General features: G+C 35.5%; 1 protein-coding gene across 1 annotated transcript; it reads left to right on the top strand.

Moving 5' to 3' along the window:
• On the top strand, positions 1-27,134 carry scfd1 (sec1 family domain containing 1). The gene is given in 26 exon segments (XM_056477390.1): positions 1-88; positions 2,206-2,276; positions 2,360-2,448; positions 2,530-2,620; positions 2,707-2,829; positions 2,967-3,054; positions 3,143-3,232; positions 5,176-5,231; positions 5,691-5,776; positions 7,209-7,308; positions 9,545-9,684; positions 11,278-11,347; positions 11,349-11,369; positions 11,449-11,522; positions 12,031-12,112; positions 12,233-12,329; positions 15,587-15,657; positions 17,700-17,779; positions 17,903-17,965; positions 18,058-18,133; positions 20,917-20,970; positions 24,997-25,049; positions 25,375-25,408; positions 25,730-25,795; positions 25,875-25,943; positions 26,925-27,134. Coding segments are annotated over 26 exon segments (1,899 nt in total). The 5' UTR covers positions 1-57; the 3' UTR covers positions 26,949-27,134.
• The last annotated feature ends 27 nt before the right edge of the window (positions 27,135-27,161 follow it).

The raw sequence follows: 27,161 nt of genomic DNA on the forward strand, positions 1-27,161 counted from the left end.
CAGCGGCTCGCCGGTTGCCACGTCACCCTCGCAGTCGTCACTGCATAAACAGTAAAGATGGCGGCGTCCATCCGGGAAAAACAGACAGGTCTGTTCTGAAGTTTTTATTTATACATAAACACTCAACACTGGCAATATAATTAATATTAGTAGTTTTCACACGATTTTTCAAATCGGTTAATTAAAAATACAGACAATAATGCCGAATGCAAAACAGCAGAAGTAGTACAGCCCTGTCAGTGTAGCTGAGGATGCTAACCGTGATGTTCATAAAGCAGCTACTTAATATGAGATGAATGGTAGATTAACCTACACGACTACATAAAGAAACACTTGTGCTTTAAAAATATACGAAATGTATACGACTATTATTACCCGTGAGACCTGTCATGAAAATACATTGATCTGATCTGGCAAGCTAGCTAAAATCACGAACATTACTCAGAGTAAGTTAATACCTAACGTTAAGTACAATATATTCATGATAATTATTTCACATGGGTAACGTTATAGTGTTTGGGCTAAGATTGTGTACCACCTTTTAATTTATGGAAATTAATTCTCGCTGTTCTATTATGCGGTGCAATATTACACTAATATAAGTTGATATTGGATAATTAATCGTTAGTGGATAATATATTTAATAGTTATTTGTGTTATAAAACCTTTATTAGAATGGGCAAAAATACCTTTTTTATTATTTGGTCATTTCTATATTGATTCTCCTTTTCACGATATTATGTATTCTTTTTTCTTTCTTTCATTTTAAGGCAGAGATACACAAATGTCATGATGCAACCATAACCTATATTTTGATGACATTGTATGCATTTAAGAGATAAGTTCTGTTTTAATGGTGAAGAAATGCTCTTCATTTCTTTTCATCAATTGAACTTTTAACAACTGATGTTTACTGTGTCAGTTGCATTTTATTAAATCTTACATTTATTATATCAAATCAAGAATTTGATCAAGATTCAATTGGGGTCTAACAGAAATGGGTGCTTGCAAATCAGAGCTAATGGACAATAGAGAAAATGCATCATTTTAAATTAGGGGAGAATCTATGCTTTGGTTGTTAAATATTTCAGAAGGGTTTTGTGATTATTTTTATTTTTCGTTTGTTTGATAGTTTATTTGTTCATTATTTATTTATTAATTAAAATATATATGTGCACACACAAATCTTTGAAGCAAAATCAAGTAAATGTGAGGTTCTATTTGTTAACATAAATTAACTACAGTGGAGTGGTTTATATAAAAAGTTATTTTAAAGCCTTACATAAATGTTACTTTTAACAATAACACACTTTATTTCAATGTACAAGTCTTGCTATTACTGAACCATTGACTTTTACCTGAGTAAACTCCTAATTTGCTCCTTGTTAATAGTTATTAAGGTAGTAGTTAGTTTTAGGTATTGGGTAGGATTAGGAATGTAGAATATGATTGTGCAGAACTAGGCATGGGCTGGTATAAGATTCTGACGGTCTGATAACCTTAGATAAAAATTTCACAGTTTCTCGGTGTTGTGATCACTGCTCTAAAATGTGCTCTTTTTAAATGTCTGGGTAAAATAAACTTTTTCCCTTTTGAATTTGAGCACAATATTTTTCATTTTGAGAAACATTTATAATATTTTGCAACAGTAAACATCTGGCTAAATAATAAAAACGAATCACAGACATCTGCTGTCTTCATTAACTTCTAAAACACAGATCTCTTTGCATTTAAAAATAGCATCTTAGATATCTTTTCTGCTGGAGATACTGTTGTCCTAAAAAACAAACAAAAAAATGTAAAAAAAAAGAAAAAAAGAAAATCTTATGTATACCGTAGAAACGACGTTTTTAAAAACCTTGACTTTTCCAAATCGCAGCAAACCTTAAAAACGGTTACCGTGCCATGTCTATACAGAATATATACTTTATAAGTACAGATAAACAGCCCGCATCTTAATAATAGGCAGCTATTAAGCCACTAGTTAATTGTGAGAATTGGTCCTAAAACTACAGTTTTACCTTTTATATTTTAATAATATATTATTAATAAATACAACTGAAAACTGAGCTAACATCAACTAAATATGAAGAGTTTAATGTTGTTGTTCTCTTGTAAGGTTTATAAAGATTAACACTGTCAAGTCTTGCATGTTAACTATTGTTTAGAACTGCTGATTTATTTCATTGCTTTTTCTGTCCTCAGCTGCTCTCAAACGAATGCTCAACTTTAATGCCCCACCCCTCAAAAACACAACAGCTGAGCCAGTATGGAAGGTAAGAGACAAACCTATGAGTTTCCCCTTTTTAAATGTGCTTCAGTGATGCTTTTTTGACTCACCATTTGCTATTCTTGTTAGGTTCTTATTTACGATCGCTTTGGCCAAGACATTATATCTCCGCTTCTGTCAGTGAAAGAGCTACGGGACATGGGCATCACTCTGCACCTGTAAGGACCTCTAAAACATCCAGTCAACTATTTCATAAGACTAATTAAAATGATTGTTTACATGTGTTTGTTTCTTTCTAGCTTGTTGCACTCAGATCGCGACCCCATTCCAGACGTTCCTGCCGTTTACTTTATAATGCCCACAGAGGAGAACATCGACAGGATATGTCAAGTAAATATGCTTTTTTTAGGTCAGTCCCATTCCAAGATAATTTGATGGAATAATTTTAGATCTAACATTTATATTTACCTTCACAGGACCTCCGAAACCAACTATATGAGTCCTACTATTTGAACTTCATCTCCGCAATTTCCAGAAGCAAGTTAGAGGACATAGCAAGTGCTGCCCTAGCGGCTAATGCAGTAAACCAGGTGACCAAAGTAAGTCAGACATGTTTGTTCACAGTCTGTTGTGCTTTTGCTAGAGCTTGAGCTCAGTGAAATCTTGTGGAAAGCCAAATGACATGCTGCTCATATTTATTTCAGCTTAAATGTTAGACTGTTCTGTTCCTCCTCAGGTATTTGATCAGTATTTGAACTTCATCACACTTGAGGATGATATGTTCATTCTCTGTAATCAAAACAAAGAGCACATCTCCTACCATGGTAAGCTGTTAAACCCACTTGATATGTTAAATTATTTTTTTTTATATCATCCAGGATTTTTAATAGGAGTTTTGTTCTGTTCCCTCAGCAATTAATAAACCAGATATCATGGACACAGACATGGAGGGCATAATGGACACAATAGTGGATAGTCTCTTCTGCTTCTTTGTTACTCTTGGTAAATGATGATATAACATTGATTTATCCCACCATGCAAATGCACTTCCATTCAGAAGTTTGTAGTTTGTAAGAGGATTTATGCATGTTTAAAATGTCTCCTATGGTCACCAAGTAGTCATTTATTTCATTTAAATTTCAGTAATATTGTTGGAAACATAACAATCTGTTAGAGCTGTCTAATTTAGCCATGAAGATTTACCTACCATTTACACTGGCTCATGTGGTTACAACCATTTTGGAGTTTCTTTTTTTTTCACTGAACACAAAGAAGATATTTTGAATAATGTTCAACGGTGATAAGCATTGACATTCATAGTAAGAAGAAAATAATATGCAAGTCAATAGTTTTTGTTTGTTTGTTTGTTTGTTTGTTTGTTTGTTTGTTTGTTTGTTTTTCAAAATATCTTCTTTTCTGTTCATAAGAAGAAAGGAACTCAAATTTGTTTGGACCAAGTGGAGGGTTAGTAAATAATGACAGAATTAAAATTTCTGGGTGAACTATGCTTTTATTGTATTTTAAAATTTATTTATTCCTATAATGGCATTTTCAACATCATTAATTCAGATTATCACATGGCATGATCCAGAATTCTTTCTAGTATGCTGCTTTGATCTTAAGAAAACACTTTAAAGCAATGTAATGTAGGAGTGCGGTTTCTCCGCCCACCGAATTGATTGACAGCCGCGTATTAACATGTCTCCATAGTATTGCGTATAATCATATCAACAAGACAAAAGATCTGTGCAGCTCTCTGTGATCATCAATCATCATCAAATGTGATCAAAAATGAGTTACAAGTTTAAAAATGTTAAGACAGTTATCGCCACAGCAGCATGTCAGTACAATTATACAAGACGATGCTTCAATCCCAGTTTGTGGACGTTAAATCAGGTTTATTTTGCACATTAACATAACACATAGCTATACAGCAGTGGATATTAATGTGTTTCCGGTCACATTTGGCGTGCAAAAACAGTGTAAAGTTAAATGCATGCGTGAACTTTGTAACAAGATTGTGTGTGATTCATCGTCACAGAAAGTTTGCTGTTTTTCTGACGCAGTCGGAGATTGAGACACACCCTGTCATGGACGTGGGAACAATGGGCGGGGAGAACTAGTATAAAAGGCACAGGCAACAAAACAGCTTCATTGTGTTCAAATTCCAATATTCTGAAAGCTATAATAAATAATCTGATGAGTGTTTTGAGCTGAAACTTTACAGATACACTCTGGAGACACAAAAGACTCATCTTAAATCTTGAAACTGGGAAAAATATGTTCCCTTTAAAGAACAGCATATTTTAATTATAATATTTTCAATATTCTAAATATTTTTTCTGTCACTTTTGATCAATTTAAGTCATCCTTGTTAACTGAAAATATTGCTTTCTATTTTAAAAACAACATACTGACTTAAACTTTTAAAAGGTGTTTTGCACTTTAAATAACCAATAACAAGTTAGAAGCACATATCTTACTCTATTTTTGTGCCACTATTATGAAATCATGAAAGAATAATGATTGATGATTCCAAACATGATTCTCAGTCACTGTCTCTGTCGGTCTAATTTTGACTAATGTGAATTTAAAAAGACTTCATATTTGATGAAAATAAAAAAGGAACATTTTTAGCACCAAGCTCAAATGACAGCCATTATTTTAACTGTCAGAAAGTTCCACTGGGTGGCAGAACCGTTCCTAATATTGTTCTGTACGTTGATCAAAAGAAAAAAAAAATGTAGATGCATTGAACTGATCCACTCTTTAATGATTACATTCTACAATTGCATATAACTATAACGTAACCATTCAAATTTAGTGCAGTGATCAAGCCTGTATTGTTGTTTTTGAGATGTGATTTTGTGTGTCTTGGGAGCCTATGAGCAGATATTCAATTCACCCTCCTATTGGCAGTACAATGAGCTTTCCTGTTATCGTAGGTGCTGTCCCAATAATTCGATGTCCAAGAGGGAATGCTGCCGAAATGGTAGCGGTGGTAAGAGAACCATTAATCTATTTTTGTTTCTTTTATTTTTTTAATGAACAGTCTGAGACACTCTTGTTTTTCTTTGTTAAATAAGAGTTTATGAATTAAGAAACGTAGAGTTATTTATTGGTCATGAATGGTCTTGTGACGATCACCTAAATAATCTTTGTGTTACAATGGATTTTGTTCTCTGTGTGCATGTGCAAACTGACACCTTGGCGTAATTTCATTTCACTGATGGTACAGAATTCCTCTTGGTTCTGTATGTGAGATTTGGTCCAGGCTCGTCTCGCTTACACTGGAGCTTTTAGATGATTCCTTTCAGCAAAAGAATGTCTCGCTGTAATTTGAGACAAAATTAACAGCTGCTGCTCTGTTTATTAGATTATTTTATACATATCATACTCCTCATTTCTGCTGCAAATATTAGTAATGTTGATTTGACACTTTGACACTTTTTTCCCTCAGAAACTTGACAAGAAACTGAGAGAGAATCTGAGAGACGCTCGTAACAGCCTGTTCACCGGAGACACCATGGGCACTGGCCAGTTCAGGTGGAGTATCAGGGTGTCCGCGGGGTCTTAAAAAGTATTAAAAGTTGATAAATCAATGTAGAGGAATTTAAGGCTGTTTTTAAGGCTGAATTTAAAGTGTTAAATGCTATTTTGCAAGGTATTAAATTTGATATCATTTTGATTATGGAATGTATGGTTGTATTCTAAAGTTTGCCTGAATTAAATCTGCGAATATCAGGATGCTGTTTAGTTTATGACATCAATGAATTCCTATTTGACATCATGCTGCTTTGTTTACTACAGCAACCAAGGCAGCACCATTATTTCTGCAGTTCTATAGGAACCACCTGCTGAATTTAACAGATTTTTATTAAGTATATGAATAATGTTTTAGTTTTGGATTAATTTATCATCTTAATATTTAGTAAATATACTGTAAGTTAAAATCTTGCCAGTGTTTCCGGTTGAAAAGTGGTTATAAGGTCTTAAAATTTATGGAAAGAGTCTTGAAAAGTATTGAATTTCACTCTCTGATTCCTGTATATACTCTGAGTAAAAACACATACACTTTTACACTACACTACACTTTTTATTGCACAGCCCAATAGATGTGGTTTGATTGAAATGTTTATTATTTTCAATTTGCAATATTTTAAAAGTTAATGGTTGTTGTTATTATTATAATAGTCTATATTGTAAAAGACTAATTTAAGAAACAATTTCTGACTGGATAAAGATAGGCAAACAGACAGACGGATGGATAGATGGAGGGATAGACAAAGGATGGACGGATGGTTGGTTGAAAGTATAGAGAGAAGTTTGCTTTACTTATACAATTGAAGTCAAAATTATTAGCCCCCCTGTGAATTAAAAAAAAATAAAAAATTCACAAATGATGTTTAACAGAGCAAGGAATTTTTCACAGTATTTCCTATAAAAGTTTTTCTTCTGGAGAAAGTCTTATTTGTTTTATTTTGGCTAGAATAAAAGCAGTTTAAGTTTAAAAAAAAATCATTTTAGGGTATTATTATTATTATTATTATTATTATTATTATTAATATTAGGGTATAATCATTTTAGATATTATTAGCCCCCTTAAGAAATGTTTTTTTTTCTGATTCTCTACAGAACAAACCTTCATTAAACCATGATTTGAATTACCCTAACTTGCCTTAGTAACCCAGTTAAGCCTTTTAAATGTCATTTTAAGCTGAATACTAGTATCTTGAAAAATACCTAGTAAAGTAATATCTACTGTTATCATGGCAAAGATAAAATAAATCAGTTTTTAGAAATTAGTTATTAAAGCTGTTATGTGTAGAAATATGTTCGAAATAAATCAGGCAAATAATTCAGGAGGGCTAATAATACTGACTTCAACTGTATGTGCTAAGAAATATCTGGATCTTAGAGACATGTTTTAGTATTGCAGCATTAAAATTCTCCCATCTTTCCCTCCACTCTCCTACAGTTTCCAGAGGCCGTTGTTTGTTCTTGCGGATCGTAACCTGGATCTTGCAACTCCTCTCCACCACACATGGACGTATCAGGCTCTAATTCATGATGTGCTGGTGAGCAGAACCTAAAGTAAACTCGCATGACCCACAATTAATTCAGTACTCCTTTTTTTCCCCGCTGTTGATAAAGTAATGTTCCCTAAAACGGAAAATGAAAATAGTTGCACCATATGGAAAGATGAAGTTATTGCAGTTATCATATGGATGACAAAGGGGTTTCATGAAATGTGGAATGTACGTGCTGGGCTCCTTTTCGTGCCAGTGATCATTAATCCTTCGGGTATTATTCTACCGTCTCAGAAAGGCTGCTGCTGCCTTAGTAAGGTCTCAATTCCCTGGATGGCAGCAGTTCTGGATTCTGACTTTTTACAGTTTCTGTATTTTATACGTTCAAAAGAAAGATTGCACATAGTTAATATGGTTATACATATTTTAGTTCCTGCTAGACATGGCACAATAACAGGTTTAAAGGTTTATTGTGTTTTGGAAAGTCAAGGTTTTAAAACTGGCTAAATTTTCTGCTATATTGTTCCTACAGTATATTTAAAGAGCCCCTATTATGGGTTTTTGAAAATGACCTTCCGTGAAGTCATTCAGTTGAGGTTTAAATCTGAAAGTGCACCATGTTTAAAGCTATTGATTCTTTAATGAAATAGTTGACTCAAGTTGAGTCGAATAAATGAATCTTTTGCTTGAATGCTTCTGACAATACAGTACATCACCAAATATGTAGTGCTGGATCCCGTAAAACGTGAATGTGCCTTGCCCTTCAGAAACTAGCGGAGCGCGGGGGAACACAGGACTGATCATGACATGAACATGACGATCACTGACAGATAGAGATTCAGCTGCGCGGGTTTAACTTTATTTTCACAACAATACCACAGTATAGCAACCTAGTGCTGTGTTTGTTCCTGTCATTTTTCTGATTTTTGATGCAATAACCTACCCTGCAACGTGGGATTCATTGGCCGTTTGCTATTAAAGGAAGGAGCAGCAGAGACTATTATATATAGGACTTTGTCAGTATCTGTTATAGTTCATATGAACCAGTTTCTTCTTCCTCCCGATCATAACATGTAAAGGTAATTAAAATTGTTGCCCCATTTTCTGTAGTTTGCAAAATATGTATTTAATAGTGTGTTGTAACTTGTAATCACCCTGGACTGCTTGTAATCACTTATCTATTATAGATAAGTGCTTGTACTGTATCTCTCAGGTTAAATCTTTATGGGCTATTCACATATTGCATCCAAAACCACATTGAAAACTCAACGCATGCCTCTATCTCTTAGCGATTTAAATGCATTTCTGAACTCGCGATCCTCTGCCATTTGTCTTTACTATGGCCGCCATCGCCTGTTCCTCACACACGCAGAGTGTTCAATCTTCTAAATAGTTTAACTTTTGCCACTGTGTGGATTAATACTGAATGTGTGTCGTTGTTATTACTTCGGGTTAGGGTTAAGAATAGACTAATATGCTTTATTGCATTCCTGCATTGGGCTCTCACATATACTCTGTCCTACTTCATAACCGTGGTGGGCGTTTCTCTCTGTCTCGCGCTGAACCCAGTCAACCAATCACAACACACTGGGTCATCGGACCAATCACAGCAAATTAGCCTCACGCAAAGGAGGGGTTTGGGAACAAATGAATCGCTGAACAAATCATATGGGAGTCGATGGGATAATTAGATAAAAATAAATGCATATTAAAAGACAATTAAAGTGTTTTTTCTGACCTTGCATGCATATCAGCCTGTTGTTGGAGACCCCAAAAAGCAAAATATGACCTTTTATAATGCATAATAGAGGCTCTTTAAGTTTGTTTTTCCATGTTTTTAATACATTTTATTTAGTTTTTTAGGACAACAGTATCTCTACATCAAAAGCAATTGGTCAGGCCACGATTCGGCAAACATCTGAAAAACAAATCGCTTAAAATAACTAACATCCAAGTATGCTATAGAGCTGAACAGTACAGTGTTTTTGAAACTAATGAAGACGGCAGATGTCAATGATTTATTTAAATTATTTAGCCGGGCATGTTTACTGTTCCAAAATATTATACATTTTTGTTAAAATAAAATATATTTTGTTCAATAGGTAAAAAAGTTGTTGTTTTTTCCCAGACATTTAAAAATAGATCATATTTTAGAGGAGTAATCGCAAAACCATAATATTTTTATCCAAGGTTATCATACCGTCAGAATTTTACACTGGTCCATGTCTAGTTTCTGCATTGTGCTTTGGTTCAGTTCTTTTAACCAACCAATCCCCCATATCAGGACTTCCACCTGAACCGAGTGAGTGTGGACGAGTCTCATGCATCAGAGGCCAGCCCAGCCGGAGCACGACCCAAAAAGAAAAACAAGAAGAGCTATGATCTCACTGCTGCTGACAAGTTTTGGCAAAAACACAAAGGAAGGTAAACATCTAGTGCTGATAAATCTAATGTATACTAATTAAAGGGTTGGTTCGCCCAAAACTAAAAATTTTGTCAATAATTACTCAAGTTTGTTTGTCTTTGAACAATTTTTTTTCGATTAAATCCAAGAGCTCCCTCATCCTCCATAGAAAGCAACTTATTCAAAGTACAGAAAGGTACCAAAAACATCCTCAAAATAGGAAATATATGCCTTCAGCGATTTAATCTGAGTATTTTGAAGTTATGAGAATATTTTGTGTGCACATAAAACTAAAACAACATATTCTACACATACCCTATGCACCCTATACTGACATAGAGGAGAAGAAACTGTTGAAAAAAGTCTTTATTTTGGTTTTAGATGTGCACAAACAACATTTTTGTAGCTTCATAATATTCTGATTGAACTACAGAAGGCTTATGGTCTTTTTTTAAGGAAATACTTTGGTATTTTTGGTATCTCTTTTTGACAGATTTTTACATTTTGGGTGAACTAACCCTTTTTAAATCCCTTTAACAGTTTGACCAAGGAAAATGAAGGAAAGGAAATAATCATTTGACATTTTTCTTACGTTTTTCTAAGAACTTTCTAGAGACCTTTTTCCGTTCTAGTTTTGATGAAAGGGTTAGTTCACACTCAAATGAAAATTGTCATTATTTACTCATTTAATTCCAAACGTATATGATTTTAGCCCTGTATTGACACACATTGTCAGTGATCTCAGTACAAGTGGTCAGCCGAGACACATTACAATTTCCTTTTCTGTTTCCCTCTTATTTCTTCGAGCTCTGAATCACTTTCACAAGAGAGCACAAGTACAGTTAAATAAAGAAATATATTACACAACAACCAGCAAGCAGTAAATGAAGATATAGATGGCAAATACTGTTTCAGTCTTGATTTGAGTTTTTTAGTACAGCACAGTGAAGCATGAACACTTTTGGTGCACTTTCTCACAATATCTCCAATAACGATCACATGTCAGGTCAGTAGGTGGAGAAGTAGGTGGTCTTTGCTGGAGCCATTTGAACACATGATAATCTACTCTACGAAAACAATCTGATTAAATGTGTTTTGACTACCTCTGTAAGTGGTTGAAAGTGGATAAGCTTCAAACGGTTTAGACCCAGTTTTGCACCCATATTTAGTGTTGTCCAGTTGTGATTAGATTGGCCGAAAATGCATGGTAAGACCAGGTATAAATAGGCCCTTTTTATCAGAGAAACTTTAGTTTTTCTTTCATACAGTGACATCGTGGGCACCAGATATTTGAAAACATCAATGCAGCGAAATATTGTACGTGTGTTCTATCGACAGAATAAACATACATACAGGTTTGGATGGCATGAGGGTAAATGATGACAAGAATTCTGTTAAACACATTTAGTAATCCAACTGTACTGGCAAACACATATTTGACAGGAAAACATCCCTTGTTTGTTTTAATTCAATCAAATCATTTGTCAGGTGTCACAGTGTTTGCGAATATTTAAGAGAATTCATTCATTTTAGCAGAAATAGCATCAGTTCTGTGTGTTTTGGAAACATAGGGTCGCTTGAGATATTTCATAGAGTTCTGTTCTGTATTTCAGTCCATTCCCAGAGGTTGCAGAAGCCGTGCAGGAGGAACTGGACACGTATCGAGCCCAAGAGGATGAGGTTTAAACGGCTCAAGAGCATCATGGTAAGTTCATAAGGCTGATGCTAAAGCATATATGAAGAATTTGTTGCATGCTGGTTAATAAATGCGGTTTTGTTCAAAGGGCTTAGAAGGGGAGGATGATGGAGCCATTAGTATGTTGTCAGATAACACTGCCAAACTTACCTCAGCCGTCAGGTATGAAGTTGTGTGTACTGTGACGTACTTGTGTAAAGGATCAGCATGATGTATTAAAGATTACCTATTAATGTCCATATAAGGATGGATTTTTTTTACGAATAATTCAATGTCAGTAATGTAATGTTTTATTTTTTAATTTGTTATTACATTATTAATAGTAATAGTAAGTTACAAGCATAATACATATACTATTCATATAAATTATAATACACATATTCTCAAAGACATTTATTTTCTTGGCTAAAAGTGGCAAAAGAAAAAGTTTTTCATTTGTTGATCATCCCATTGGAAAAAAAAGTTAACCTCCCATCTGGTATTTATTCAACTGTGTATCTGAAATATACCCTGATATAATGTAGTTATATTCAGCACTTGTCTCATATTGCATGAGTGTCGTTATACATATGTATTAGTCACTGTGTTGGTAGAAAAGGCCTACGGCTGTACCTCTGCCTGACCCTGCATGTATAGAATAAGATAACACCATGCTCCTCTCTCCAAACAGTTCTCTTCCTGAGCTCCTGGAAAAGAAGAGGCTGATTGACCTCCACACCAACGTTGCCACAGCAGTTCTGGACCACATCAAGGTCAGTGCTCCATGAGAAAAATGTTTTTCATCTCTTGGGTTACATTTTCACAGCACATTATATTATTGCTGTGAAGCAGAGCTGCATATTTTTCTTCTAAATTTGCCTGTCTGTCTTTAGAGCCGCAAGCTCGACGTGTACTTCGAGTACGAGGAGAAGCTCATGAGCAAATCCACACTCGATAAATCCCTGCTGGACATTATCAGTGACCCTGATGGTGAGTCTTCCATGTGTAATATGGTCTCTGCAGGTCTAAAAAAGTGAATATAGCTTCTTTAGTATTTTTGTTTTCCAATGGAAATATCAAGTTCTTCAATCACGATACATTAGAGCAGGGGTGGGAATTCATTTTTCCATATGGCCATATTAGAAATTACATTACAGCTAACACAGTTCTGCTCAAAATACAATATGTTATAGAAAAAAAACAGTATGTCAAACATAATGAGACAATAAAATGCGGAGCACACAATTATATCACTATTTAATAAACAAGAAGTTTAAAAAAAGATCAAATTGACTCGGTAAGTGCACATATTTTACAGACCAGCATCACAATGTCAACTACATATAATAAAGCAATGAATGGCACAGGTTTTTTGTTTTTGTTTTTTCAGTTAGAGAAATCTAGCCAGCGTTGGACTTAAACAAGTGCACTAAAGTCAGGTTGAGCCTGGTTGGTTAGTGTCACATAGCTCACGTCACTCTGAAAAGTTGAGATGTTATAAATTTGCTTTGGAATGCGAGCGTGTTGTACTGTGGCACGTTGGCTTCTGTTCGTGCATGCAATCACGCAAATCCATTTGAAATAACTTGAGTGCAAAATGCACAATACGATACTTCACAGGCTGATCAAAGAAGTCCAATGTGCCTTAAAAAGCCCAGGTCTGCATTAGAGATACAAAATTAAGAAATGTAGTCTAGTTTCATGGGAAAATACACAAAATAAATAACAAAACACTGAATGTTATGTTGCACATTGTCTTTTATGCACACCCCAAGCTGTGTCGCATTTCCTTGTGGGAATACAACAATTATGTATTATTTTCCTTTTTTTTAAGGTGATCTAAGCTTGTTTTAAACATACCATGTATGTGGGACTCTTTTTTTTTTTGTGGCAGGATGAGTAAATGAGCTAAGAAATAGGCAGCCATACGTTCAATCTGTTTACAGCTCGTCAGAACACAAAATGAAGGATATACAGATTAAAAATGTATTTAATGCCACCTTTAAAGAGCATAACGTCTGTTTAAATGTCTCTTTTTTTTAGTTTACTTAGCAAGTATGTTTGTAATGAGACAATAAATGTAAATAAAAAAAAGTGAAAGTGACAAAAAAACTGAGGAACAAAAGTACACTATTTACAGTGTTTTCAGTAGGTACTATAAATGTTGTTTCTGTTTAAACTTCATAGTGTTGATAGTTCAACCCATTCTCTGTTCCTCACAGATTTAGAAAACATCAAATTACTAATTACATTTTCTTTCTTTGGTCTTTAAATAAATTCTTACATTTCCCTTCATAAAACCTGCAGAAACCCTGCATTAAAATCCCAAGTCTAATAGTGTCATCAGTTCCATTCCAGATCTGCGATAATAAAACTTAAGCCCTATTTAGACAGGATTATTTTTATAGGGGAAAGTGGGGTCATGAAGTAATAACCAAATCCTCCCTGTGATTTTTAATCCTGTCCAAATGTGCCATGTCAGTAGTTGTTCAGACCTGCTCTGCATATTCTGCGGCTGGTAAAGATTACAATAGGGTTGCACAATTAATCAAAATAAAACCAAAAGGCAATTAGCGAATTGCAAATGCTGCAGTTTAATTAAATGAATATGTATATGCTTTGTGCTTTGTCTTACAGTCAAAACATGGTACTGTACTTTATTACACTCAAACTGTTTACAGTCTGCCCACCAAAAGAGAGTATTTAAGGGCTCCTGGCGAAAACAAAAGTTAATGGTGTAATCATTTTAAAAAATAGAAATTAAAACGGACATAAATGTTAAACATTAATTGAAGACATTAAATTGATAAACATGGCGTCACAGAAGCGCAGTGGGTAGCACGATCGCCTCATAGCAAGAAGGTCGCTGGTTGGAGCTCCGGCTGGAATAGTTGACATTTCTGTGTGGAGTTTGCATATTCTCCCCTGGTTCGCAGGAGTTTCCTCCAGGTGCTCCGGTTTCCCCCACAAGTCCAGAGTCTCTGAACCAGAGACATGGGGTATAGGTTAATTGGGTAAGCTAAATTGGCAGTAGTGTATGAGTGTGAATGCAAGAGTGTATAGGTGTTTCCCAGTGTTGGATTGCAGCTAGAAGGGCATCCATTGCGTAAAACATATGCTGGATAAGTTGGCGGTTCATTCCCCTGTGGCAACCCCTGATTAATAAAGGGACTAAGCTGAAAAGAAAATGAATGAATGAAATTAATAAACATTATTTAATAAACATTAGCAATATTTTATCATTTTTCCAATGTTTTAGATTATAGAATTATTGCAATAAGCCCTATTTAGTCCTAAGTACAATTCTTTTTTTATTACTTTATAATTTTTTATAGTTTTTTGATATATAACCCTTACATTTTTGGCCAAATTGTGAAGTCTCACAAACAAAAAGAAATCTTTTATTTATTTATCAAATTCTGAAATACAGATTAATAATTGTCTTGCTACAAACCAATAATAATAATGCTAGGCTATATTAATAATATTGATGATGACAATAATAAAAGCTATGATTCATTTGTGGCTTGGCAACCCGGAAAAACTACACATTCTGCCTCAGAACACCCCACAATTGTGGTCAAATCTTTGTAACGCTTGGCCTCGAGTGGCTTATAGCTTTAATAAGCCTTGACTTGTCAGCTGCTCTTTGAGCTTGACCGTAATCCAAACATCACGATATCCCTCAAAGCATGGCATACTGCCTTACTGTCATAAAATTTTGTTTTACCAAGAGCAGCCCCATCCTGAGAGATCAAACGAAACTAATTGAATGAGTAACTCATACCCCCTTCCCCTAATGAGAGCGTATCCCACCCCTCGTCCTCATCCAGTCATTTTTCCAGCTTAGTGGACTGAAATGCATCACATCTCAAGGGGAAGCGGCGCGCTTTAAAGGCTCTCTGTGATGCTACCACAGGACCAAATTCGTTTTCTCTCCTGCCAGCATTGTGAGGTTTCAAGAGGACACCGTTTCTTGATCTCCACAGGGTCCTCTGTAGGTCCGTGGGTTTCTTATGAGTACACAGGAATGGTCACTAGCTATAATGATAATGATCATTTATTTTTCAGGGTCTACACAGGGCTTTATTGTTCCTACAAGCGCAATGTTTGATTTACTGATCAGGTTTCAGAGCATCGGAGGGGAAAAAAGTTGCAAAAACAGCAACAAACTGTAGATGCTCTTGAATTTAAAGTAACCGTATGCATTTTCATGATGACTATATAAATGTTGTTCTTGTCGGTAGCTGGAACGGCAGAGGATAAGATGAGGCTGTTTCTGATCTACTACATCACTTCCCAGCAGCCCCCATCAGAGGTAAGGCCCCACACGCCGCTCATGATCTGTCATTGTCACCAATGTATAAGAAAACTCACAGATCATAGCAGGCTTTCAGTTCAAGTTAAACTTAGTGACAGCAGTTGTCTGTTTTTATTTCAATCTTTGTTTCAATTGGTCATTTGTATGACATTGCAAATTAAACATTGAGAGGTAAACAGTAATATATTGTCCATTGATAATCCCATCCCCTAACCTCTCATTCATTACCTCAATTAACAAAACAGTAATAAATAAATAAATAAATAAATAAATACTAAATTACATGCATATATTACATACATACAGTTCATTAAATGCAAAAGTACATGACATCAGGGAATAACTGGATACAGATGGGGGATAATAATAATAATTAATTAGAAAAAACACTTCTAATAAAATGGTAAATGTTACAGGTTGCCAGCACCAGGTGTAATAGGCAGACCTGTAGCATTTGTTTGTTTAATTTTTTTTTTTATTACAACACACACTAAAAAACTATTTGTACTCTTTATTTTATCTTATATAAAATCAGTTTATTGTCAGGCACATAAGTGAATGTGTAAAATGTATTCTATGAAAGCACTGCACTTATTTATACATAAGGGTAAAGTCTAGAAGGGATACAGCTGCGGATAATTGTGCACACAATCAGTATAGCATAATATTTCTGACGTCTACAACAATTACTATTTTTACGTTACTGTGAGGAGTAGGGTTAAGATTACAGTAGACGTTAATAAAAAATAATGGGTAATTTAATAAATATTTTTGTTAACTCCCAGCCAGAGATTCTTTTTAGCAACAACTTTTAGCCAAACAGGAATTATAAAAAGTGTGTAGTTTTCAAGTGTAATGTTCATGACGAAATCGCCTTGCTCACAAAAGCATCTGAATTCGTTCAATTTTGCTGATATAGTGCACTCTTAGCTGCCATACGCTACATAATGATTAGTGAACGAGTGAAGTTATGAACACACAACTATTGTTTACATCTTGTGACTGTACTATTGAAACTGGCATCATTTTTTCTCATAACAGTGGGAAATGAGTTTTTGCGGAAACAGAACTGTCCCACAAAATCTGTCGACTGATTTATACTGAAGCCAGTATCTTCTTTTTAACTGTTCTAGATAAATAATCCTAAAACGTAGATTTGAGGTTGACTGTGGTGGGCTACCCTGACGTGCACTTTCGGTAACACCGCATTTTATCATAATCAGTGGTGAATGCATGGATTTCATTGTTTGGGGACAGATGGAGCCAAAAACATTCTGTCCGTTCCCTATGAAGCTCGGCTCAGCTTCTTAAACTGCTTTCAGACTGAGTCTTCAAAAGCCTTGTTGTTCTTCAGGACACATGGAGTGCAGATTTGAGGAACACTGACACCCTTTGATGCCACGGCCAAGTGTTATTACTCTTGTACCTTGATAAAGCAGGATTGTTCAGTTCATGGCAAGATCTCTTCTGTTGGATGTTACTTAAATGCCAGACAAATGACAGTTTTGAGTTCCTGTGTACACTTCCGCCACTAAAGAGGACGGACCTTTGGGACCACGCTGGGATGGAGGATCTCCAAGTGACCATAGTTCAACCCTGGAGAAAGAGCACTGGCTTGAGCTGACTGTCATTGTCTATTTTGTTTATCAATACAGGCTGTAAAAGCTTTGAGTTTCCAAAAAAGAATGGCGTGCTCAGAGTTTGAACTATTTTTCCGTGCCTTTTGGTTATCCTTTCTTTCATCTGTGTCCTCCTGAACCAGCGTAGGTTATTGTTGGCTGAGCGTTTGCTTAAACTCCAAAAACAGCCATTTTGTTGTTTGTTTTCTGAGGCTGTAATGAGGTTGGTGACATGAAAACGGCCCTCTCACTCATGTGGTATAGACGACTAACAGGAACCAGAGTTTCTCCTCATCCTGATGGATGCATATGGCTTGTGAGCTGTGTGTCATCCTTCACTCTATAAAAACAGCTCCTCTTGAACTATTTAGTTTTTTATCTTCGAGTGTTGAAATAATAAAGACATTTTGTACTTTTTAGGCTGATCTAGAACAGTATAAGAAAGCCATGGTTGATGCAGGCTGCGACCTATCCCCACTTAACTACATTAAACAGTGGAAGTAAGTTCTGGCCATAGTCAACAAACACACCATAACACGCTGTCACATTTGCCTAGTTACTACATTAAATTCAGCAGAAAGATGAGAACAGTGGTGTTGCAACTAATATAACCTATTTTCCAGAGCTTTCACCAAGATGGCTGCGACACCAGCCAATTACGGGAGCAGTGGAGTGAAACCAATGGGGTATGAGGCTACACCACATTTAATTCTGAAAATGTGAATCCTTTTGTTAGTGGCATAAGTGATTTGAATGCAATGGACTGTCACTTTTCCAGACTGTTCTCAAGGGTGATGAACACTGGCTCCCAGTTTGTGATGGAGGGAGTGAAAAATCTGGTCTTGAAACAGCATGTGAGTATTTATTAGCACGTAAGGAAATAAAAAGTTTGAAGTGTACAAACCTATTCTTAACCATACTAATCTGCATTAGATCAAATGATGCATCTTATTGTGGATTTGTGGATTCTAACTTTTCTAATTAAAGAACAAACCCATTTATTCATTCATGCATTTTCTTTTCGGCTTAGTCCCTTTGTTAATCCGGGGTTGCCTCAGTGAAATAACCGCCAACTTATCCAGCAAACATCCATACACACTCATTTACACACATACACTATGGACAATTTAACCTACCCAAATCACCTGTACCGCATGTCTTTGGACTGTGGGGGAAGTCGGAGCACCCGGAGAAAACCCACACGAACGCAGGGAGAACATGCAAACTCCACACAGAAACGCCGACTGACCCAGCCGAAGCTCGAACCAGCGACCTTCTTGCTGTGAGACGACAGCACTACCTACTGCGCCACTGCGTCGCTAGAACAAACCCATGCTGGAACAAATTATTTTCTACTAAAAGTTTTTTGTTGATCCAATAACAAGTGTGGACCGGGTCTGAAACATTTTAGCTCCAGTTCCAACCACTTTACTAAAAGGCAGTTGACCAGGTTGCATTTTTTTTAAGTGCTTGTGTGGTCAAATGCATTCAAAGCACCTTTAAGTAGAGATGGGGACATGAACAGGACAGGAATCAACTCCCAGAGTCAAGTCTGTTTTTCCAAACCCTCCTGAATGAAGCAGTTACATTCTACAGTTATAATGCTCATTCTTGAGGATGATGAACATCGAAGGCGCCCTCTTTGAATACATGTTCACAAATTTTTACATTTTGCATTTCGCAACCATGAGTCTTCTAGGCTATTATAAATAGTGCTGCGGGTCAAAGTTTGCTTTCACTTAAAAATTCCTATTAGGCAAACCTTTTACATTTTGGCTTTAAAGATGAACTGCCTGCGATGTCAAGTTTGCTGTGTTATAAATGAAATATAGTATATGTGTGTGAGTTATTTGCGTATCGATGTTACATTAGCACTGCAGGTCAAATTACAATGTTATGTTATTGGCTGCTGCTAAATACTCAAGTAAAGTTTTTATTTACCCCATGCCAATTTCACAAATAAATAAACAAACACTAATCATAATGACAAAAGTAGCCAAAATCTGACAATACATGTGGTCGTGACACTTTTTTCACCTCTAATATTCATTCTTCTTGTTTATTTTGTAGATAACTACAAAAAATAATACCAAATGAAATTTGTTTCAAAAAGAGGATTTTTAAATCAAAATACAGCCAAGGCTATAAGTGTTCAAAAACAGGTCTGACTCTTTTCTTCCGGCGTATGAGGTCCCATTAACATAACCTTATCAAATCAATGAACAAATTGCACAAAACAAACAGTGATATTTGAAAGAACAGTAATAGGCTATTTAAAAGTACACTGAAAAATCACATTTACCAGAGAGAGCAATATGATACGTTTCGAGAGAATTATGATATGTCTGATATATGATATATTATATTTTATGATCGTCTGTCACACTGCTTTTTTTATTTTAGGTTTGTTAATGCATGAATTATTTAAGTTAAACATTTAGTGTAGGGGCTTTAATATTTAACAGGTCATTCAATCAAATTGAAAATATACCTATTTTGTTTATTGATCAGATGGAGCGTCTGTTGCCGTTAAAAAAATAAAGACATGAACAACCGCAGATTTGGGTCATGCCTTGCGTGCCCGTCCGCTACTCCAGATTATCCAACATTTACATAATAATTTAATATAATCTCACATTATATTAAGAAGATACTTAGACTATTTTATGATTTTGTAATTGTTGTTTGTTGGCTCAATTGTTTTCTTTTTTTCTTTGTTAATGAACTGCTGCTCATTTTTTCATTAAACATTTCGATGATAATTTGATGTTTTAACTTTTAAAATATGACAATTATATTAAATAATCTAAAATATATAAAATAATAGACAATTAAAATATGCTGTTAACAAATGTAGGCTGATAACTATTTTATTTTGACTGCAGATGATTTACACTGCTGGTTTGTCTGACCAGAGGAGAACTGTTCAATGTAAAGCTGCAATTGACACAGTAGCATTGTGTAAAGCGTGATATGATACAGCGTGATTAATCCTTGCGCTATTTTAAGCAATTATAAATGGAGTCGATTCCGGAGTCGACTCCAAAAAACCCATAACCAAACACCCCTACCTTTAAGATCACTCTATTTCAAAGTACTGACTTTATTTCTTACATCACTTCTATTTTATTTACTTTAAAAATGATTAGTGGTATAAACAGTGTAAAATAAAAGCCCCTTAAAAATAAATAAGTATAAATTAAAAAGTAAAGATGATGGATTTTATGTCACACATACTGTACACACACATACCTTATTGTAAACATAAAACGTTGTGTATAGTTTGTGTTAAAATACTGCCAACAATAGCAATGTACTAAAACCTGCCTAAATGTGTATTTTAAAAATCTACAGAATCCTGTTAACCAAAATCAAAACCAAGCCTCACAACAGCAACTTTTAAAATATAATATATATAACTTTTAAAATATATAGCTGCATTTACCAATAACTTTACTTTCTGTTTTTACTACTGTTATAGCTTCCATTCTCCTGATATTTGATATTGCTGTACTTGTGGTTCTTGAATGATTTATCTGCGTGTGATGCTCTTCAGTTTCATATATGTTTGGATAAAGCTATGCTAAGTTTATTGGCTTATTGGCTTTATGGATATTCTCAATTGTTTCTCATATAGAACCTACCGGTTACTCGCATCTTGGACAACTTGATGGAAATGAAGTCAAACCCAGTGAGTGCCTATTTCTAACTTTCCTTGCATCTTTTTATCTTCATGTGTTCCATAAGCACTTATACAAATCAATTTATGACTTCGTTGGTTACTTTTTCTTGTTTAAAACCACATGATGGAGAGTAATTAATGAGGTAATTTAAATTGTTTGGTGAACTATGCCTTAAAGGCCTGTCATGAATAGGCATGGGCCAGTATAAGACTCTGATGGTAGGATAATCTTTGAAAGAAAAAAAAAATCACTGTTGCACGGTATTGTGATCACTGCTCTAAAATATATTCTTTTTAAATGTCTGGGTAAAAAACAACAACTTTTTCCCTCTTTGAACACACTATATTTTATTTTGAGAAACATTTATAATATTTTGGAGCAGTAAACATGTCAGGCTAAATAATTTGAATCATTGACTTCTGCTGTCTTCATTAGTTTCAAAACACAGATTTCATTACAATTTAAAATTGCATCTTGGATTTCTTTTCCGCTGGAGATACTGTTGTCCTAAAGAACTTAAAACGTTAAAAAAAAAACCTTACATGTACCTGAGGAACGGTATAGCACAGAATTTTGGTGGTTTTAAAACATTGACTTTTCCAAACCGCGGTATACCTTGAAAACGGTTATCATCCCATGCCTAGTTATGAATAAATACCATTAAAACTTCCAGGAGGTTAATGTGGGTTTAATTAAATTGTTCATTCATTCATAATAGCTACTTTGTTTAGAATTTATACAAGTGACTCCATGCAATTGAATATGTCTGCTTCTTTACTAAATTCTTGGTGGAAAACATTACATGAGTTGAGCAGTACAAAGTATTCAAAGTATTAGAAAAATTGTATGTGAAATGTACCTTGATATCTTGCTATTTCCAAAGAGAGTCTGGAGAACACATTTATGAAGGTGCTGTATGCAAGTTTTTGACTCTTCTAAAGTGTAAAAATACCATAATATGTTTGCAGATATTTAAGAAACATGCAACAAGTGAACATTATGGTTTATCTGAAAAAAAAAAAAACAACAATGCTAAAGTCAGATATTCTGCTTTGAAAATGTTTATTATGTGCCGGAACATCTGTCTTTGTTTAGGTCAATGCCAGTTTAAAACCGCCCAATGCCAGTTTAGCCAATTATATTTCAGCACCCCTGATTGCCTTGGTGCAAAACAGCATATTTCATTCATTCAGTCAGAAAGGCTGTCAAAGTATGTGTCCGCGACCAAAATGTGACCTCAGGTGGAGAGTAGCAGACTCCAAAAGGAGATGTAGATCCAGAGTTCCACACTAAGTTATTAATTAGCAAATAATATAAACATTACGAACATAAACATTAGGTGAGCAGGTTACATTGTTACCCTGTGTCCTAAGAACAAGCTACGTAAGAGATATGCAATGATGAACAATTTGGCTGTTTGCACCAGACGAAACACTTCAGAAATTTAAATACAGCCATTCAGAAGCACAGAATAGTGCACTTACAGCACTCCAACAAAATGGTAAGGTTTAAAATCTAATTAATACATATTAAACCTCTTTAACATTATTAAATGTACGTGCTGAATCACTGAAATGTATTGGCTTACACTGAGTCACAGTTCTAGTGTTCAATTTCAAACGGTTTATTTTATTTTCAAGATCTGAGGTAAACCAACTGCTGCTGCCTTCAGTAGTATGGCAATAAATGTCACATAAAATTGCATTTAAGCTCACATTATTAGCATTTAACATTGAATAAAGCACATGAGGTGTGCCTGAGGTTATTGTCATAGTTTTTTGTTTTTCAGCTGCATGAAATAGAAGCTGTTTCTAAAATATAAATTTCAGGTGTTGGTTAGAACAAAACTCCTTTTAATATGGAAAATATTCCTTCTATTGCATGCCGTTGCTTTTATTTAAAACATGACTTAAATCAGCCTTTAGGCTCTATAGTCAGGCTCACTCCTGTTGGTGTGGTCAATCTGGCAACCTGCGCTTGCATTTGTTTTGATCCAGGAGTGCAATACTTAGTTCAACCACTGGGTGTCAAACTTACATACTGGACCTTTAATAATATTTTACTATTCCACAAAGCCATGGGAGAGGATTTATGAATGGCAGTGAAGTTACTTAAGTGATTTTGGGAATCTACTACTCATATTCATACTGCTAGTTTTTAGCTGTTGCCATTTCAAATGTAGTCATATTTAAGAGTACAAGATTTGGAGAAGTATTTATGAATTGCTTAGACTTTGGAATTATATTATCAGCAAAACAAAAACAGACAATAGTAATAAAAATCTAAAGTATAACAAAATGTCTTTCAATCTGTTATCTAAAAGTCTAAATTCAAAAATGTTTAAAGATCATTAGGGTGATTGTGTCCAGTGTGCTTTTATGGTATTGCGTACCGCCAAGGCTCACTGCTCTACCTCCCACTGCGGACTAATGCGTATGACACTGCAGCGCTATGGGACACTGACTTTACTCTGAACGGGGCACTGAAGAGGCTCTTTGAGTGTGCCGAGACCTCAATCCAGGCAATCTGAGCTGCACAGTTAATGCAACTGTCTCAGCCAGGGGAACACCTGTGGAGAGAGAGGGAGAGGGTTTCTAGTGAGCGAACCCAAAGCATGATGTATTAAGTTTCTAAGGCTGAGGGATTTTGGAAGCGGTCCATTTGGGCTTTTCACCTTTTGTGAGGCAGAACAAAGGTTCAAACCCCTAACGTGCACAGTGCTAGGGGACATCTATACAGAAGCCGAAACCATTTGAGTGATAAAAGGATTGTGTTCTGCTACACTCGAGGATCTCATTGTCTGCAAAATGTCTGTATATGAAGCATCAGGTATTTGAACACACTGACTATTTTCGAGTTATTATTGGATCGCCTTGAAGGAAAAATCAGCTTTTGAAATTTTCTCCCAGTGCTTTGAAATCATCTAACTGCTGGGACGGCGTGGGGGGAATGATTGATGCTGATTTTTTTTATGAATGTGGAATTACCACAAAGGATATGATGTGGCAAATCCTTGACAGCACCCTCGTAATATGACTTTTAGGACTCCTCTATCTTGAATTCTTCCCAAGCCCAATTCCAAGAACTATCTCGATGTGTTTTCAATATAAAATGCTGTAATTGAGACAGCTAGCAGACATATTAGCTCCTGCACTCATTAGCTTATGTAACAGCAGCCTTTTAGCTTCCCCTTCTAGTACTGTGACATAAAGACCTTATTTCCTTCTGAAACACCCTCAGGGTCCCTCTGATCTTCTCGCTCTTAAAAGCTGGGGTGGACAGATTGCTGTATCCTGTTACCGACTGGAAATGCTTCCCCTTCTTGCCCATAAACTTGAATTGAACATAACCGTATTATCATTTTCTCAGCTACTGGAATTTCAGTGCCCTGCACAATACGTCTGTTGTTGGGGGAGTTGGGGCAGCTGAGCTCTCCAGAATCTCCTGCCTCCACCATCCCTCAGATAGTCCTTGCAGATGGGCCTGTGCGACAAGGTCTCAATAGTGTGTTCGGCATTGGCTATTAATATTGAGCTTTGTAACCCAGCAAGGGTAAACCGATAGCAGAAAAATCTGGAGCATTTCGCCATTTGGAAGTGAAGTGGGGCTCTTCTTTCAGTAAGTTGATGTCAAAGTATTTCTTCCAGGAATTAAGTATGCGCCAGGTATGCCAGTCTGACTTGGGTCCCGTGGAGAAAGAGACAAGCTTGGCCCATCTGATGCGGAGGATGAGGAAGTAGGAGGCCACTGGCCTCTACCTCAGAGACAGCGCTCCTCAATTTGTGTCGAGACTCTTCAAAGCAGAGAGATCATAATCTCGTTCTTTGAGTCAGACATTTTACTGTTTAAGGCTTCTGGTTTCCAGACGGATGGTTGCTGGGAAGCATTAGATCTTGATAAGAGTTTAATGTAGATGGATGAGGTGGTTTTTAGGAGATGGTGATGTGGGGAGGGTGCGAGGGTTACTGTTATTTCATCCTTAATTTACTTACGCACTCTGTAATCCCTAATGTTATGTGTTGTGATTTTTGTAGGAGACTGATGACTACAGATACTTTGATCCCAAGATGCTTCGTGGAAGCGAGAGGTAGGACACTGAAGATGAAGACTAGTCTCCTTCTATTTTCAAATGATACATTTCTGTGTTTGACTTGGTCCCACTGTATTCAAATATTATGTTAAAGGCATTTGATCCATGGAGGAATTCAAATTCGCTTGTGTCTTTATTACATACACATAAGGCAGTATTGAAGTTAGGCAAATAACGGATATGTACATCCTTGCCAGAGCTGTAACTTTCCACTGAAAATATTTAGAATATAAGAAGATCTGTCTTTTTTCCCCACAACTATTGACTGTTTTCACTCTCGGCCGGTGATGATGAATTAATCCGTACTTTTTAACTCCCTCAGCTCCATTCCAAGGAACAAGAACCCCTTTCAGGAGGTGAGTATAAAATCAGTGATGGTATCTAATGGCCTTGATTTGCACCGTGAACATGTTGATACGGTATCCTCACACTTTGGCACCTATGCTCAGTAACCTGGCAGGGTTAATCTATGGCACAGATAGCTTTCTGTTCCTAGTTGAGATTAAGCCTTGCTGCAGACAAAGTGAGCTGGAAGCCCAGAGTGTCTGAGCTCACGTCTGTAGGAGAGCCATTAGAGTCTTCTAGTGAAATATTGCAGGGTTTTTATTTTTGTGCAGGGCGTGTTAAAATTCACACGATTAAGCTTGAACAAATTATGACAATTTTCGATTCCACAGGCTATCGTCTTTGTCGTTGGAGGGGGCAATTACATAGAGTATCAAAATCTTGTTGACTACACAAAGGTATGACACATTTTGACATTTAAAATGTTCTGGAATTGTTTGCTTATGAAGACGAGTGTAACGATTTCCTTCTTTTCAGACCAGGCAAGGAAAGCGGATTCTTTACGGCTGTAGTGAGCTGTTTAATGCTGCCCAGTTCATTAAACAGGTATGATCACTTCCCTTACAGCATAAACCAATAGGAAGTACATGTTTTATATGTATATATACACACATATATACACATAGATAAGCTACACATTGAATGTAAATATGTGTGTGTGTGTGTATATGTATATATATATATATATATATATATATATATATATATATATATATATATATATATATATATATATATATATATATATATATTATATATACACACACATATACATATATATACACACACACACACGTATGTGATAATATGTTGATGAATTTGTTCTTCAGCTTAAGGTAAATTAGGTAAGTTACACATTGAATATATATACATTATATATGTGTGAATATGTGTGTGTGTGTATATATATATATATATATATATATATATATATATATATATATATATATATATATATATATATATATATATATATATATATATATATATATATATATATATATACACACATTAAATGTGTAACTTACCTAATTTACCTTAAGCTGAAGAACAAATTCATCAACATATTATCACATACAAGAACAGAATGCTGTATAAAATCAACTGCTCTGCAATCCATTGCTCTAAAATCCAACAGATTATCCTTGACTTGGAGGAAACAACACTGCTTTGAGTGTGTTGGAATGCTTTTTGCTGGGCGAAGCAAATCTACGTTGTACTTTGTCTTAACAAAGTTGACACCAAGTCATAACGTGCCTTTCCCTCTGTAAATATTTTTAAAACATTTTGCCCAGTTTTTTCCACATCAAATTCTTTTTAATATACTTTTAACTCATTTGCTTTTTGGGTGAAAACAAGGGGGAGGTTTTATGTCTCTCTTCTCCCAATTTTTCCTATGATCATGAACTTTTATGACACTGACTGTGTGCAGCACAATTGTTGAGTAGTAATCCTGCTTTGTTGAAGTGTTAATGTGATTATGCTGTATCAAAACGTTTAAGTCTAAACCCATTCATTTCTCCCTAGCTCGCCCAGCTTGGTCAGAAATAGGTGGAGTGATGAAGTCCAGTTATCCGCCGTTTTCAAATCTGGAATCGAGATCTCTTCAGTTGTACTCCATTAAAACCCCTCTGACTACAGAATCACGCATATTTCAATACTGGATACTGTCTTTCTTATACTATTTAATTCAATACTAAATGTTCCCAAAAATAAAGTTTAACAGTCTTAAGCACCGATATTGTTTTGCTTCCTTTCTTTGAG

The sequence above is a fragment of the Danio aesculapii genome, chromosome 17 (genome assembly GCF_903798145.1).
Source record: "Danio aesculapii chromosome 17, fDanAes4.1, whole genome shotgun sequence".
NCBI classification, from domain to species: domain Eukaryota; kingdom Metazoa; phylum Chordata; class Actinopteri; order Cypriniformes; family Danionidae; genus Danio; species Danio aesculapii.